This window comes from Doryrhamphus excisus, chromosome 21 (genome assembly GCF_030265055.1).
Source record: "Doryrhamphus excisus isolate RoL2022-K1 chromosome 21, RoL_Dexc_1.0, whole genome shotgun sequence".
Lineage (NCBI taxonomy): Eukaryota > Metazoa > Chordata > Actinopteri > Syngnathiformes > Syngnathidae > Doryrhamphus > Doryrhamphus excisus.
Window position 1 is genome coordinate 9456955 of NC_080486.1, and position 15792 is coordinate 9472746.

The 15792-nt window shown below is 38.3% G+C and overlaps 2 protein-coding genes across 7 annotated transcripts in view; one reads left to right on the forward strand and one right to left on the reverse strand.

Moving 5' to 3' along the window:
* Nucleotides 1-15792, reverse strand: part of LOC131109055 (threonine synthase-like 1) — a 99277-nt gene that overhangs the window by 40741 nt on the left and 42744 nt on the right. For 2 of the 3 annotated variants that reach the window (XM_058060611.1, XM_058060609.1), the window contains exons 5-6: nucleotides 15558-15772; nucleotides 10921-11061 (exon numbers count right to left, since the gene is read on the reverse strand). The gene's annotated coding sequence lies outside the window, so the exon portion shown is untranslated. Of the gene's footprint in view, nucleotides 1-3609; nucleotides 3739-10920; nucleotides 11062-15557; nucleotides 15773-15792 lie in introns of all 3 variants that reach the window. The other variant, XM_058060610.1, reaches the window with a different exon arrangement.
* LOC131109050 (rho GTPase-activating protein 21) overlaps nucleotides 1-15792 on the forward strand; it is a 61375-nt gene that overhangs the window by 20976 nt on the left and 24607 nt on the right. For 2 of the 4 annotated variants that reach the window (XM_058060597.1, XM_058060596.1), the window contains one exon: nucleotides 15566-15754. In XM_058060597.1, coding sequence (XP_057916580.1) covers nucleotides 15566-15754 — 189 coding nt within the window. Of the gene's footprint in view, nucleotides 1-10533; nucleotides 11454-15565; nucleotides 15755-15792 lie in introns of those variants that run through there. The other 2 variants (XM_058060595.1, XM_058060594.1) reach the window with 2 other exon arrangements.

A 15792-nucleotide genomic window follows, 5' to 3' on the forward strand; every position in this document is an offset into this window, starting at 1 on the left:
GCCAAACAGATTAGAAACAGATTTAATGCTTAATCGGTTGCTCTAGCTCAGCCCCACCAACAACCTGTGACGTCTACCCCACTCCGACATGGCACACATAGACACCCCACCCCCCCCTCCCCACCAACCCCCTGTCAATGGCATTGTGAAGCCATCTGTCTGTCAATCTGGACCCTCCAACGTCAAACCCCGGCAGACCTTTTTCTTTCTTACAGTAACAGAGGAACCTGAATTACTTGCAACGATTAGCCGGGAATTGTTTTGTTACTATATTACCAATGCAGAAGTTGCACGCATGCTAATTTGTGATGCTAATTTTAAAATAACGGTCAAACTGTTAAGCTGCTCAGAAAAAACGTCAGTCCTCGGTTTATGGTATTCCGTGTTACAGGGTTGCATCGTTACGTACGCACTCCCATAATTAAAACATGTAATTTAGATCAGAGACTGCACGTTGGTCGAGTGGTTAGCGCGCAGACCTCACAGCTAGGAAACCCGGGTTCAATTCCACCCTCGGTCATCTCTGTGTGGAGTTCTCCCCGTGCATGCATGGGTTTTCTCCGGGTACTCCGGTTTCCTCCCACATTCCAAAAAACATGCTAGGTTAATTAGCGACTCCAAATTGTCCATAGGTATGAATGTGAGTGTGAATGGTTGTTTGTCTATATGTGCCCTGTGATTGTATATAACAGTATAGTGTATAAAAATATTGTATATAACAATATAACAATCACTAAAGTCATCATACAGCAACTTCACACTCAAATATACAAACATGTACCAATATGAGTATATATATTTTAAAAAAAAAACAACTCCTTGAAAGTTTTCCCATACTGTATTGCATCTGAGCAATGCATTCATTGGGGTGCTGCAATGACGTCAGCCCCTCTCTGGGCTCCTCAAATAAGGACACACATCATCAAAAGTATAAGATGCAGATGTATTTACTACACTAAAACGGTCTGAAAGTTTAATGAATGTTAAGGAATGTTTCCACCCACATTCCAAAAACATGCTAGGTTAATTAGCGACTTCAAATTGTCCATATGTATGAATGTGAGTGTGAATGGTTGTTTGTCTATGTGTTCTGTGATTGGCTGGCGATCAGTCCAGGGTGTACCCCGCCTCTCGCCCGAAGACAGCTGGGATATGGAAGTGGCAGTGCGAGAAGCAGGATTGGAACTGCACATTAAGAGCTTTACGCACACTATAAACCTTGTCATCCAGCACCCCCGTGAGGAAATTAATGAATGAATAAATGCATTGAAAAGTTTACCCGGAGGTTCTAACAATAATCAGGCGGTCAATCAACAATCTCTATTAAAAAAAAAAAAAATACTGTCAGCCGAGTCACACCAAAAGCGGCAAAGGACACTGGGAACACAGACTGCAGGTTGAATGACAAGGTTTATAGTGTAGGTGTAAAGCTCCTAATGTGCAGTTCACTTCCATATTATGTATTATCATTCACTTCCTGGACACGGAATGGAACTCATACGTACGACCACCAATATGATTGATGGTCGTCTTGATGGAAGTTTGCTAGCAAAGTTAGCACATCAAGAACTATCAGGCTCATATTTTCTCACGAAAATAGCTAGCCGAAGGATGACAATATTGCTCAGCTCTTATTCCTTCAGCTAATATAAGTAGTTACTGCTAAAGATGGAACCGCCCAATCCATGTGCCAATTGGGTCCATTTTCTCTTGGAATCTTCGTATAGTTTGCTATTTATTCTAGCTTCTATTCCTAGAATATTAGGTCATCTTCCCCAGTGGTGCCTCCTGTAACCCTCAGTCCCACCTTCTTTCGCTTTCCCTGAAGTAATACGGCTAATGTCTAGAATCGATTCTGACATTCCCTAACAGAATTGTGACATCATGAGCACCAGGGTCCAAAAAAATCAGCACTCCCAGTCGTTGCAGCTGTCTTTGTGATGCCTGGAAGAAGTTTAGGTTTTACATGGCTATGACATTTTATTTATGACTCGCCACATGACAGCAGACATGTTGGCTCGTTCTTGCCATTGTACAGTCAGAGTTGTAGCATTATGTCACCAAATTCATGGCCTTACATGTCAATGTCTTAACTGCTGAAGTGGTGAAGCAGTAATGGGCGCACCTTTTGAAAGGAAAAACTAAAAATTGGGTGAGGCAGTACCAATTTTCCAAGCATACTGTATGAATAACAGGTATGATGAGGGGAGTGCCGCTGTTGAGAAATCTCAAAATCAATTGTAAAGGTGCGACAATGACAACGTTGCCATGACAACAAACTGCACAGCTGCTGCTTTGGCTGCATCATGATGTCAGCGCGTGTTCTTATCAGTTCGTGCACGTGATAGATGTAAACACGGGAATGCCAGACGTGGGCCAAAGTACTCATACCGATATGAATATTTTAAAGTTCCGTCACGTTGCAGTATGTATTTTTAGATACAGGGGATCATCGCTACAGCCGTATCTGAATGTTTAATGGGAGCTGTGAATATTTCACAGGGCTGAGTGGAATGTGAGAGATGTTTTGGGTCATAGTATTTTTCAACAATTTTAAATAAGACACAAAAAAATAAAATAAAAATAAAATAAAATAAAATAAAATAAAATAAAATAAAATAAAATAAAATAAAATAAAATAAAATAAAATAAAATAAAATTAAATTAAATTAAAATAAAAAATAACAATAAAAATAAAATCAAAATAAAATCAAAATAAAAATTAAATAAAATTTAAATAAAAATTAAATAAAGAAATTGAAATAAAATAAAAATTAAAGAAAAATTAAATAAAAAAAATAATAAAATAAAAATAAAATTTTAAAAAATACAATTACAAATAAAATAAAAATAAATACAAATAAAATACAAATAAATTACAAATAAAATAGAAAAAAATAACGGTTTAAAAAAAACTTAAATTACATTAGGAAAGCAGGAAGTGAACAAATTTAACAGTTACTGATTGTAAAAGTATTACCAAAAAAAAAAACATATCAGTCGATCCCTACTTCTAAGGGATGCAAGAGAGATCAGATTGGCTACTCTTATAATGTAGTCATATGCAGTACACTTGGGGGGGGGGGGGGGGGGGGTGCAGAATCTGGAGAAAAATAGTGAATCACAGAAGTGGCTTGGAACCATCATAAAACTATGGAAAATCGGAATGGACAAAGCTGCAGCATCCCCCTGATAAGTTGACCACTGTCATTACATGGGAAATATCCGCAACACACAAAACGCTCCATTCGTACACTTCTGCTATGACTATAATCGCCAGCTGTGTTTTCATCCTACTCAAACATGACTCATGATCCAAAAACTCCACAACGCTATCACTTCAACTCCCTGTGCCTCCTATCCGCGACGTATTCCTGAACCCATGCGTCACGTCTATTCAAATGCGGGAAGAATTCACGGTTTGCTGTGGAGACCAGATGAGCTGCATGGTGAAGAAACACGCCGCAGGGAAAAAAAAAATTAAATAAGGGGATTTCCTTCATGTTGGAGCTGGAGAGAGTTTTGGGTTGGATGCGCACCCAAAAGAGTCCAGAGGAACATGAAGTGAAAGAGGGGGGGGGGGGTTGCATGAACCTAACTCACACTTACAAGATCCCCAAGTGAAGGAGCTCCGCCTGATGTGGACAATTGTCTGGAGATGACCTCTGACATTCCTAGACAAACGCCTCTGCCAATCAAGCATTCAGTAGCCAACTCATTCACTTCTAAGCAGCTGCTCTGAAAACAAAACAAAAAAAAAAAACATGTTTGCAGCTCATCGGTAGTCCAAAACCAAAACCACTAACTCTACCATAGTCTCTAAAGCAAAGCAATCAATGGAAGACAAAGGTCACTAATGCGCCAAGCCCAATATCCTACATGAGATGTAGTAACCACCCACGTCTGGAATCCTCAGACCCATCAGAAATATGCAGACAAATATTCAAAATGAGAGCCGCTATAGACTCCTAACCTCCTGAATGTAAACTTGGGTTCTGAAAGACTCCATTGATGAACCGTGACACAAGTGTTAGCCAACAGGAGCTTCACAAAGAGCCTGTATAAGGGCGGTGTAAGACCATCTTAGAAACGTTTTTTTTAGGTAGTACAACTGTAAACTCATTCTAGGTTATATAAACATATAAACACTAGAGGACACAGGCCGTGGCTGATAATGGAAGCAATTCATCGCTAAATAAATATTGGTGTCAAACAGTGGAACAGGCTTTATGAGGCTTCATAAAAGGTGAACAGGTGATATGTTAGCTAGCTATTATGCAAAGGTGACATTTTAATGAAATGTAATCTTAATGTTATGTTGTTGTATCTGATATATGGCATCTATTACAGTGTACAGTATACTAAAGATGGATATAGTACACTCATACACCTATCTAATACACCATAATGGGGATTTTGTAATGGTAATGGTTTTATTTCATTTGAACATGCATCAGATTACAATTGAATGCATCACATAATCAGTTCACAGTTCCACATGTCCAAAAGGAGTAGGAAGAAGCAAAGCTTATTAAATCCTACCCCTCCATCTGGTACTTTTACAATCAGTAACTGTTACATTTGTTCACTTCCTGCTTTCATAATATAGTTTAAGCATTAATTTCATTTGAACATGCATCAGATTCAGTTCACAGTTCCACATGTCCGAAAGGAGTAGGAAGAAGCAAAGCTTATTAAATCCTACCCCTCCATCTGGTACTTTTACAATCAGTAACTGTTAACATTTGTTCACTTCCTGCTTTCCTAATATTGTTTAAGTTTTTTTTTTTTTAGTTCCCCCCCCTTATTATTTTACCATATTTGTCCTTTCAGTTTGTCATTTATTATGAGAAATTTTATTTAATTTTTCCCCATTAAATACATTAATTTCATTTGAACATGCATGAGATTACAATTGAATGCATCACATAATCAGTTCACAGTTCCATGTGTCCGAAAGGAGTAGGAAGAAGCAAAGCTTATTAAATCCTACCCCTCCATCTGGTACTTTTACAATCAGTAACTGTTACATTTGTTCACTTCCTGCTTTCCTAATTAAATTAAATTAAATTAAATTAAAACAAATTAAATTAGAACAAATTTTTTTTAATTTTATTTTTTATCACATACCAATATACGAGGTGATATGACCATACAATGACATAATGGTTACCATAGTAACCGTCAATATAGTGATATGTATAGCACATCATGACATGCATTATTTTAGCTGTTTGAAGATGAACTATATCAGCAAGTTGAAGTATTTGTGATTTTAGAAATAAGGAGTTAGTATGTTCTCTGTAGGCGGCATTATGAATGATCCATACTGGCCTTTTTTGCAGTACATTTAGCGAGTGTAGATTGCTTTTATAGTTATTACCCCATATGTGGAGTGATTTCTGCTTGAGAACAAATTTTGCTTTGTTCAATTTTGAAGTATTGATATATTTCTGGACTTTTTCGGGCCGATACCATTTTTTTCCATCACCCTTAGCCGATGGCCGATTTTGCTTGGGCCGATATTGCTTTTGCTGCCTCAATTTACATGAAAAAACTATGATAACAAATATTACAGGTTTCAAGGTTAAACAAATATTGATTTAAATGTAAACACTGAACACAGTAGAAGTAGAACGACATTATCAACTTTAAAAGGAATAAATATTCAACATGTGCAAAATATTTCTGTCGTAGTTTAAGTTTTATCTCGCATCGATGTGATGACTGCTCCTCCGCAGTGAGACCGATTCAAGTATCGGTCGATCCTTACTTAAAAAGTACAAGGAAAAGCTAGTCTGCCTGCTAGTGGATGGTAGGATTTGCACCCGATGGACCCCCCCGCCCCCCTCTTGTGGAACTGTGTGACGGAGGGTCTTTATGGGTGTGCAGTGGCGTGGTCACATAGCGAGGAGCAGTCCCTCATTAGCCAACCTTTTGTTACAGTAAGCCATACCTCGCGGAGGCCAGATGCAGCGTGTCCAGATTAGATCTTTACACCCGCCAGGAGTCTTGAAAAGCCACCTCTGAATCAAACCTAATCCCTCCCCCCCCAGCAAGACTTTCTCTTTTCTTCTCTTCTCTGTCCCTTTCTCTGAACGACACACACATATTCACAGCTGCCGATACATTACACACAAGGCTGGCTTCATTAGTAAACGTCTTGCAGAGATTTGGTAAATTGCTTATTTATTGTTTTTTTTTTTTGGTTTATTATACAATCTAATAATCAAAAAACTTTCTGCAAGACTTTTGGAGTTGGTCTGTGGGATTTTTTTGTTCCATTCATGAGGTCAAATGTCACCGATGCACCAACTAGAACATCCCAAATGTGATTATTTAAGGTTTAACGGGTCTTGCCAAACTTATCCAAGCATGCCTTCATGGATGTTGCTTTTGTGCAAACAGCCTTCCCCAAAAAGTTCCGTACAATTCTCCAAATTTCATCGGAATGTTGCCTATTTGGTCTAGATCCATGTTTGAATTTTAACACAGCTGCAGTCTTGATTGTTGTCTTTGGCGCTGTTTGTCGTGTTGTGTGAAGCCACAGGGTCATTTTCGGAAAGATCAAGCAGGGTGTGGGGTGGGGGGACTACGGCATCAAACTGCCTTGTGGTCACAAGTGGGAAGCGTGCAGAGCGAGGCAACAATGATGAGGGTCCAACAAAGACCTCTCCTGAACATAAAGTGGAATATGTTGTTTTGTTACTATAAACCCTGCGGACTTGGTGGTAGGACATCACAAGTGTTTATGGTTCTGGTATTACATTATTTATACGTCACTGCTCCTTTTTTTTGTTTGTTTGCATTTTACACCTCAATGGCATCTCATAAAGTTCTTGAAAGAATTCTCCCAGCTGGTGTTAAAGAGCTGCAGATGGTTTTACTGTGTGGAACATGGCCGCTATGCTGTTATTAACCTGTTGCTTTGCTCCTTAGAAATTAAATTGTCGCTAAAAATCACAATGTGAGTCTTTCAGTATCATTCAGACACTGTAGTGCACGGGTCTCAAACTCAATTTACTTGGGGGCCACTGGAGCTAGGGACTGGGTGAGACTGGGCCACATCAGGTTTTCCAAAAAAAACAAAAAAACCCCGCATTTATTAAAAACAGAAAAATATACAAACTTTTTCAGTGCTTTGGTTCTGATTTTCTACAATAAAAGCGCTGATAAAACATTCCACTGTTCTCAAATATCTTAATTTTTAGATGAAAAATAAACAAATCAAGAATAAAGAAAATCAATCAATCAGTAATAAATAAATATAATAATAATAAAACAGCAAATAATAAAAACTTAAGAAACCACATATAGTTGGTGGGTAGACAAATGATTTTTTTCAGAGCCAAAAACCTACCACTTCCACACGGATAGGGAGGATAACTATTAACAGTTATTTAACCTTTAAGCCTTTAACCTTTAAACATGAACATTAATCAAACGTAATAATTTTTTTCTGGGTACATGATACCATACAGCATCCATATCAAACTTGCGCGGGCCGCACTAACATTAAACTTTCATTTGTCCCCCGGGCCGCGTGTTTGAGACCACTCCTGTAGTGCTTTTTTTGTGGTTTCCGACGGAGCTCCAACAACAGGCAAAGTCTGTACAGCCCAACATGACACTAATGAAAATACCTAAGATAGCCTAAATCAGGGGTCTCAAACACGCGGCCCGTGGGCCAAATGTGGCCCCTGCCTCGATAGGAAAGTTTAATGTTAGTGCGGCTCGCGCAAGTTTGATATGGATGCTGTATGGTATCATGTACCCAGAAAAAATGATTACGTTTGATTCATGTTCATGTTAAAGGTTAAATAACTGTTAATAGTTATCCTCTCTATCCGTGTGGAAATGGTAAATTTTTGGCTATTTAAGTTTAAAGGAAAGAACTTGATAACCGTTTAGGTCGCTAGCTCTCTAGTTTGCAAGTTAGCATGTGTTTCAAGACCCTGCAGTTGCGCAATATGTTGTAAATAAAAAGTATAAATGTGACTATAGTCGTGTTTTGTCATGTCTACAGGGCTCTAATAATGCTTTGTTCATTTTAATCTGAAAAAAATAATTTGTCTACCCACCAACTATATGTGGTTTCTTAAGTTTTTATTATTTGCCGTTTTATTATTATTATTATATTTATTTATTACTGATTGATTGATTTTCTTTATTCTTGATTTATTTATTTTTCATCTTATTTTGTGCAGAAAAATAAAAATTAAGATATTTGAGAACAGTGGAATGTTTTATCAGAGCTTTTATTGTAGAAAATTGGAACCTAAGCACTGAAAAAGTTTGTATATTTTTCTGTTTTTAATAAATGCGTTTTTTGGGGGGGGGGGCGAAACCTGATGCGGCCCAGCCTTGCCCAGACCCTAGCTCCAGTGGCCCCCAGGTAAATTGAGTTTGAGACCCCTGGTCTAAATGATCAAAAAATCTCCGCCAAGCATTAAAACATGACCCCCCCCCCCCCCACACACACACTTCTAGAGTAAACAGCTAAATCCAGAAGATACATACACAAATCCTTCTTTGCACCTTCTGCTGGGGATTTGAATCTCCAGCCAAAACTGTTGCCCCTCGCTCTTATCGATTTGTACCAAGTGACCGATTTATGACACCCTCAAAACCACTATGTCATCACATGCAACTCACCAGTCCCGACCTTCTTTTGCTGTGTTGCCATGGCGACTCGGAGTCTTAATGTTTCTGGGTGGCACGGCTTGTTTGTGCGCCTTGCAGCCAACAGCAACATTGAAGTTTCCTGGCCGCAGCATCATGTGGTTTGAATTTGTAAAGAATCCCCCGTGAGCATTATTGAATGTACAAGAGGTTAAGATAAGACATTTGGTTGAAATTGTAACTTTCTAAATATGGAAAACAACATGGTGGCATTTTTCCCAAATCCCTCTTCTACTATATGCAGGAGTTCTAAAATAAAACCACTCTTCACGCCGGCTGAATTTGGCACCTTCTATTTCCACCATCTTTTCCATAAGGAATATCCTGTACTATATTGAGCACGATGCGGTAACACGATGCCTATAACCTCCGAGGGGAACATTCCACGACTGTTGTTTTGTTTTTCATGGTCACTACTCGGGATAAAAAAAAATAAAAAATAGACTGCTGTTTACATTTATGCTGTGTACAGTTGCGCTCAGCGAGCACATGGTTGCAAACCGCAGCGGTTGGTGATGGACGTGCGCTGGATGGAGTCGGATTGCTAGCTTGTTCCCACCACGGCTGGTAATTAAAGCACAGCCCACGGGGGGAAAGTGTGATGAAGCATCACGCTGGTGTTTTGGCCACCGGGCTCTATAGGATTCTTAAAATCTTGTTTGGAAATATTTGGGTAATAACTATAAAAGCAATCTTCACTTGCTAAATGTACTGCAAAAAAAAGGTCAGTAAGGATAATTCATAATGCCGCCTACAGAGAACATACCAACTCCTTATTTCTAAAATGACAAATACTTCAACTTGCTGATATAGTTCATCTTCAAACAGCTAAAATAATGCATAAGGCTAAAAATAACCAATTAGCTAAAAATGTCATCCAATACTTCTCTACAAGAGAGGAGAAATATGATATCAGGGAAGAAGTACATTTGAAACACTTATATGCTAGGACTACGTTAAAAAGCCATAGCATTTCAGTATGTGGAATCAAACTATGGGATGGATTGAGTAAGACCCTCAAACAATGCACAACGATGAGCCAATTCAAGAAACAATACAAGCAGTTGATGTTTGCTAAATACAAGGATGAAGAGTCTTGAACCAGTCATGATTTGCTATACATATCACTATATTGACGGTTACTATGGTAACCATTATGTCATTGTATGGTCATATCACCTCGTACTTTGGTACGTGACAAAAATAAAATAAAATAAATAATAATAAAAAAATTAAAAAAAAACTTAAACTATATTAGGAAATAATATTATAATAAATAAATATATACAAATTAAAATAAAATTCAAAAATTCAAAAAAAATTACCTTAAATTATATTAGGAAAGCAGGAAGTGAACAAATGTAACAGTTACTGATTGTAAAAGTACCAGATGGAGGGGTAGGATTTAATAAGCTTTGCTTCTTCCTACTCCTTTTGGTCGCACTCCTTTTTACTCGCATTATGGTACCCATTATGTCATTGTATGGTCATATCACCTCATACTTAGGTATGTGACAAAAAATAAAATTAAATAAAATTAAAATAAATAAAACTATATTAGGAAAGCAGGAAGTTACGATGGTACCCATTATGTCATTGTATGCTCATATCACCTCGTACTTTGGTACGTGATAAAAAAAAAAAAAAAAAAACTTAAATTATATTAGGAAAGCAGGAAGTGAACAAATGTAACAGTTACTGATTGTAAAAGTACCAGATGGAGGGGTAGGATTTAATAAGCTTTGCTTCTTCCTACTCCTTTTGGACATGTGGAACTGTGAACTGATGATGTGATGCATTCAATTGTAATTTAATGCATGTTCAAATGAAATTAAACCATTACCATTACCATAAAAACAGCAGAGAACGACTTGTCAAATAGAGGAGGCCTTTAAAAACATTAGCGTTGCTTTCTGAGCATGTAGCGGATCTTTAAGTAGCATTTTTGCAGTGGGTCCCTCGTTTATCACTGTTAATCGGCGACTTTGGAGTAGAGTCATCAGACATCAGATCTCTCCTGTTAATGTGAGGCTCTTTTTTTAAAAATCCTTTTAAATATCATTGAGAAAACTGCATCCTGTTTAATATACTTTGTTATTATATTGCACTTTATTTTCATTTGTCCTCCATGATTATTTATTCCCTTGCAGCGCTCGATGACGTGACTTAGAGATGGAAGAGACAGGAAAGGAAGAGGCTGCCTGGTGTGTGTGTGTGTGTGTGTGTTTGTGTGCATACCTCAGAGTTGTGTGTGGCCAATGGGTGGGTGCGTCTAGCGGTCCAGGCACTCTGCAGCACAGCAGCACTCAGCCTCTGAGCTCTACTCTCCATTGAGTGGAAGCATCAGCATGCGGGACGTCCCGAGCAACAAGACTCATTCTGGAAGAGATGGATTGAATTAAGAGGCGTTTTGATTCTATTTCATCTGGTCATCTAAAGTTCTACGACGTGGACGTTGCTATGCCATGCTAGCCCAGAGGAACGGGCTTCCTTCGGGCTGCAAGCCGCTTCCTCTGAGGGATCTACCTGACCTACACGACGTGGAATATGAGGGCTGTTGCTCCCTCTCATCATCCGCGTCATCTGGAAGCTGTCCTTGGGCTCGGCTGGCCGGGGTGGACGGTTGCTTATCGGAGCCGTATTGTCTTTGGTTCCAGCTTTTAGCCAGAGCCTACTGGGGAGAATTGGAACTGGGGCTCAAGAGTTCCAATCGTGGTGTTTCCTGGGCTCGGCTGCGGGAAGCGTCCAGGAAGAATTGCGTACGATCGCGGGTAAGGGACAATTTGACATTTTAAGAAGGAAAGATTCCGGGATGTGTACTTACTGAAGCTTTAAGGCGTATAGGTTTACATAGGAGGCATTTCAGAGAAATGGGGCGGGGGGGCACTTTGTTGTGCTGTCTAAGGAATTTTGTGTGCGTCATCCTGCTCTCCTGCGGCAGGGTCGTCCTGTTTCACTGACCGATATCTTTCATTACATGTGATGCAGTTTTAAGAAAGCATCCTTTAAAATATGGTCGTAGTTCATAAAACCTACGCATTGAAGCTTATGTTCTAGTGATAAAGCGAACACGGGTGACTAATGTTAAAATGTCTGTGGTCAGAGAGGCTTTTGGAAAGGAAAAGTGTGAGGGAGTGCGAGGAGGTACATGGATGACGTCAGATGTGCAGGCTTGACTAAGACTAACAAAAACATACTTTACTCAAAGTAGAGAAGCAGTGACAGTCAAACTCGCTCAAAACACTGATGTCATATAGATAAATGACGCCGGAAGGGTCATGCAAATACGTTATCCTGAAGGCACCATATGTCATCGAACCCTTTTGGTATTGACGCTATGTTTTGATGAGCGGACTGAATGCATAATTGGTAATGGTAATGGTTTTATTTCATTTGAACATGCATCAGATTACAATTGAATGCATCACATAATCAGTTCACAGTTCCACATGTCCGAAAGGAGTAGGAAGAAGCAAAGCTTATTAAATCCTACCCCTCCATCTGGTACTTTTACAATCAGTAACTGTTAACATTTGTTCACTTCCTGCTTTCCTAATATAGTTTAAGCATTAATTTCATTTGAACATGCATCAGATTCAGTTCACAGTTGCACATGTCCGAAAGGAGTAGGAAGAAGCAAAGCTTATTAAATCCTACCCCTCCATCTGGTACTTTTACAATCAGTAACTGTTACATTTGTTCACTTCCTGCTTTCCTAATATAGTTTAGGTTTTTTTTTTTTAGTTTCCCCCCCTTATTATTTTACCATATTTGTCCTTTCAGTTTGTCATTTATTATGAGAAATTGTTCACAGTTCCACATGTCCGAAAGGAGTAGGAAGAAGCAAAGCAAAGTTTTTGTATTTTTTATTTTATTTTGGTCATGTACTGAAGTATGCGGAAAAAAATATATATTTTTTTTTATTTTATTAAAAAATAATATTTTTTTTAAAAATGTTTATATTTGTTCACTTCCTGCTTTCCTAATATAGTTTAAGGTTTTTTTATTTTTATTTTATTTTGGTCATGTACTGAAGTATGCGGAAATATATTATATATTATATTAATATATATATATATATATATTTGTTCACTTCCTGCTTTCCACAATACAGTGTAAGGTTTTTTTTTCGTATTTATATTGTCTGAGTTAGGCAGCACTTCATAATTCATCACCTTTTTTTAATTTAAGAGATCAAGCGGGAAAAATGTGTGTGTCCCTAAGCCATGCTTAGCTATCTTACATAACACCGCATTAATTTTTGAAGCGTGAAACAAACACACACACACACACACACACACACACATACAAAAAAAACATCATTTACGTTGCGTTTGTGAACTCTGGCTTACATCCAAGCTCGGAATTGCTGGAGATTTCACCAGTCATTCCACTAAGCCCACACCCATGCTTCTCCCTAAAGACCTCCACATCTGCTCCTCCCAGACAGCCACGGCGGGAAGCGTGGTATAAAGACGTCTTTAGACGTTTAGAATAGACATATTTCCATTGAAGAGCCTCTGGTAGCAACACACCCTGTGGTGCGTGATGGACGTCACACACTCTTCAGCAAAGTTACCAAATATTTCCAGACATTATTTTTAGCCTAAATTCAACAGGACTTGCTGTGTCTCTGGCTAGTTGGTCGATTGGACAAATCATAGTTCGCCCTGATGTTAAGTGTACTTTTAATTTAAGTAAGGCACTCCAGCAATGTAGCCATATGACTCAGTTGAAGAAACAGTCCAAGCATATGGTTTTTATAAAGTATGTGGAGGAAGCCTTCATTCATTTATTATTACCTAGCAAGTCACTATATATAATATACTGTATTTATGTATTCTTTATTGTACAATGTTTCTGGCAGTATTTATTTTTTCTATTGGTACACATTCTTTTCTTTTCCCGATGGGAAAGTGTTACCAAAGCCTCTCCATATTTTCTTTTTTTACCTTCACAAAAGCCCTATCCTCTGATTTTGGATCAACATTTGCAATAAAAATTAGTTCCATCTCCAAAATCATGTCTCTGTCTCTTTAGGTCGTATATTTCACGACCCTCGTGAGGATAAGCGGCAGAAAATGAATGAATGAATGAATGAATGTCTACTATAATGGGTCATAGGAGTCTAAAGTTGACTATAGGGGTGTTATTTCATGTCCAGAGGTCTCTAGGAATGTTAAAAAGCATATTTAGAAGGTGGTAAACATGTTTATTAAGTCTTATTTTCTCTTAGTATGTCTACTATAATGTGTCATAGGAGTCTAAATGTGACTATAGGGGTGTTATTTCATGTCTAGAGGTCTCTAGGAATGTTAAAAAGCATATTTAGAATGTGGTAAACATGTTTATTATGTCTGATTTTCTCTTAGTATGTCTACTATAATGGGCCACAGGAGTGTAAAGATGACTATAGGGGTGTTATTTTGTGTCTAGAGGTCTCTAAGGTGTTAAAAAGCATATTTAGAAGGTGGTAAACATGTTTATTATGTCTTATTTTCTCTTAGTATGTCTACTATAATGTGTCATAGGAGTCTAAAGGTGACTATAGGGGTGTTATTTCATGTCTCAAGGTCTCTAAGATGTTAAAAAGCATATTTAGAAGGTGGAAAACATGTTTATTATGTCTCAGTTTCTCTTAGTATGTCTACTATAATGGGCCACAGGAGTGTAAAGGTGACTATAGGGGTGTTATTTCATGTCTCAAGGTCTCTAAAATGTTAAAAAACATATTTAGAAGGTGGTAAACATGTTTATTATGTCTTATTTTCCCTTAGTATGTCTACTATAATGTGTCATAGGAGTCTAAAGGTGACTATAGGGGTGTTATTTCATGTCTTGAGGTCTCTAGGAATGTTAAAAAGCATATTTAGAAGGTGGTAAACATGTTTATTATGTCTTATTTTCTCTTAGTATGTCTACTATAATGGGTCATAGGAGTCTAAAGGTGACTATAGGGGTGTTATTTCATGTCTCGAGGTCTCTAAGATGTTAAAAAGCATATTTAGAAGGTGGTAAACATGCTTATTATGTCTTATTTTCTCTTAGTAGGTCTACTATAATGGATCATAGGAGTGTAACGGTGACTATAGGGGTATAATTTCCTGTCTAGAGGTCTCTAATAATGATAAAAAAGCCTATTTAGAAGGTGGTTACAAGGTTTTCGAGGAAAATATTCTGTGAATTAAATAAGAAATCCTACTTTTCACTTAAAAAAAGGCATCTCTTTAATTGCCATTTTTTGCGTTTTGGTTGCTCACACAACCACGACAAAGATCTACAAAAGGATGGAGTCGAAGGGAACACACCAGGACACATTAGCATCTCCAAAAGTCTCCAACAGTTAGTGATGAGAAACCACATTAAACACTGGAATTGAACAGAGAGGGCGGAATTCTTCCTGTTGAATTGTTGAATTGTGCAAGTGTAAACATATGATGTTCTTAGTTAAGGCATGTTTAAAAGAAACTGCATCATTAGCACGGCTGTGTAAATGTAAAGGGTTGTTGTTATCCCGCCTCAGTCACAGTAGGAATGCACAAGATAAGTCATCGTGCAAACATGCCAAGAGTCCTGCAAAAAAAAAAAAAAAGCGCCAAATGCGCAATAACCAAGGCCACATGTGTGGATGTGTGAAGCCCAAGGCAAAACAAATGGGGGCCTGAACGGTTATTATTTTGACAGATATTGTTTTCTCCGAATTCAACCACAGTTAAAAAACACAATTATGTGTGTGTAATTTTGGCCTTGTCCCGGAATGCCCTACATTCCTCTCTCCGAGTGTAGCTCTTGTCAAATTGTCTGAAACTGAACTGAAGGGATAATCACTCTCTTATGTTTCCAATAGGATCCAAATTTAACATCAGTGTGTGTACCTTTTCAGGCCAAGCGGAAGGATGGTCCCGACCAGAGCGACACGTCGGCCATCGCTTCTCCCGGAGCCGAGGAGGAGCCCTTCTCATGGCCTGGGCCCAAGACGCTGTGTCTGCATCGGACTTCTCAAGGCTTTGGCTTTACGTTACGGCACTTCATCGTCTACCCGCCTGAGTCTGCTGTGCACAACTCTCTCAAGGTGATGTCTGAGTCCATCCTATTAAAACACACATCAGT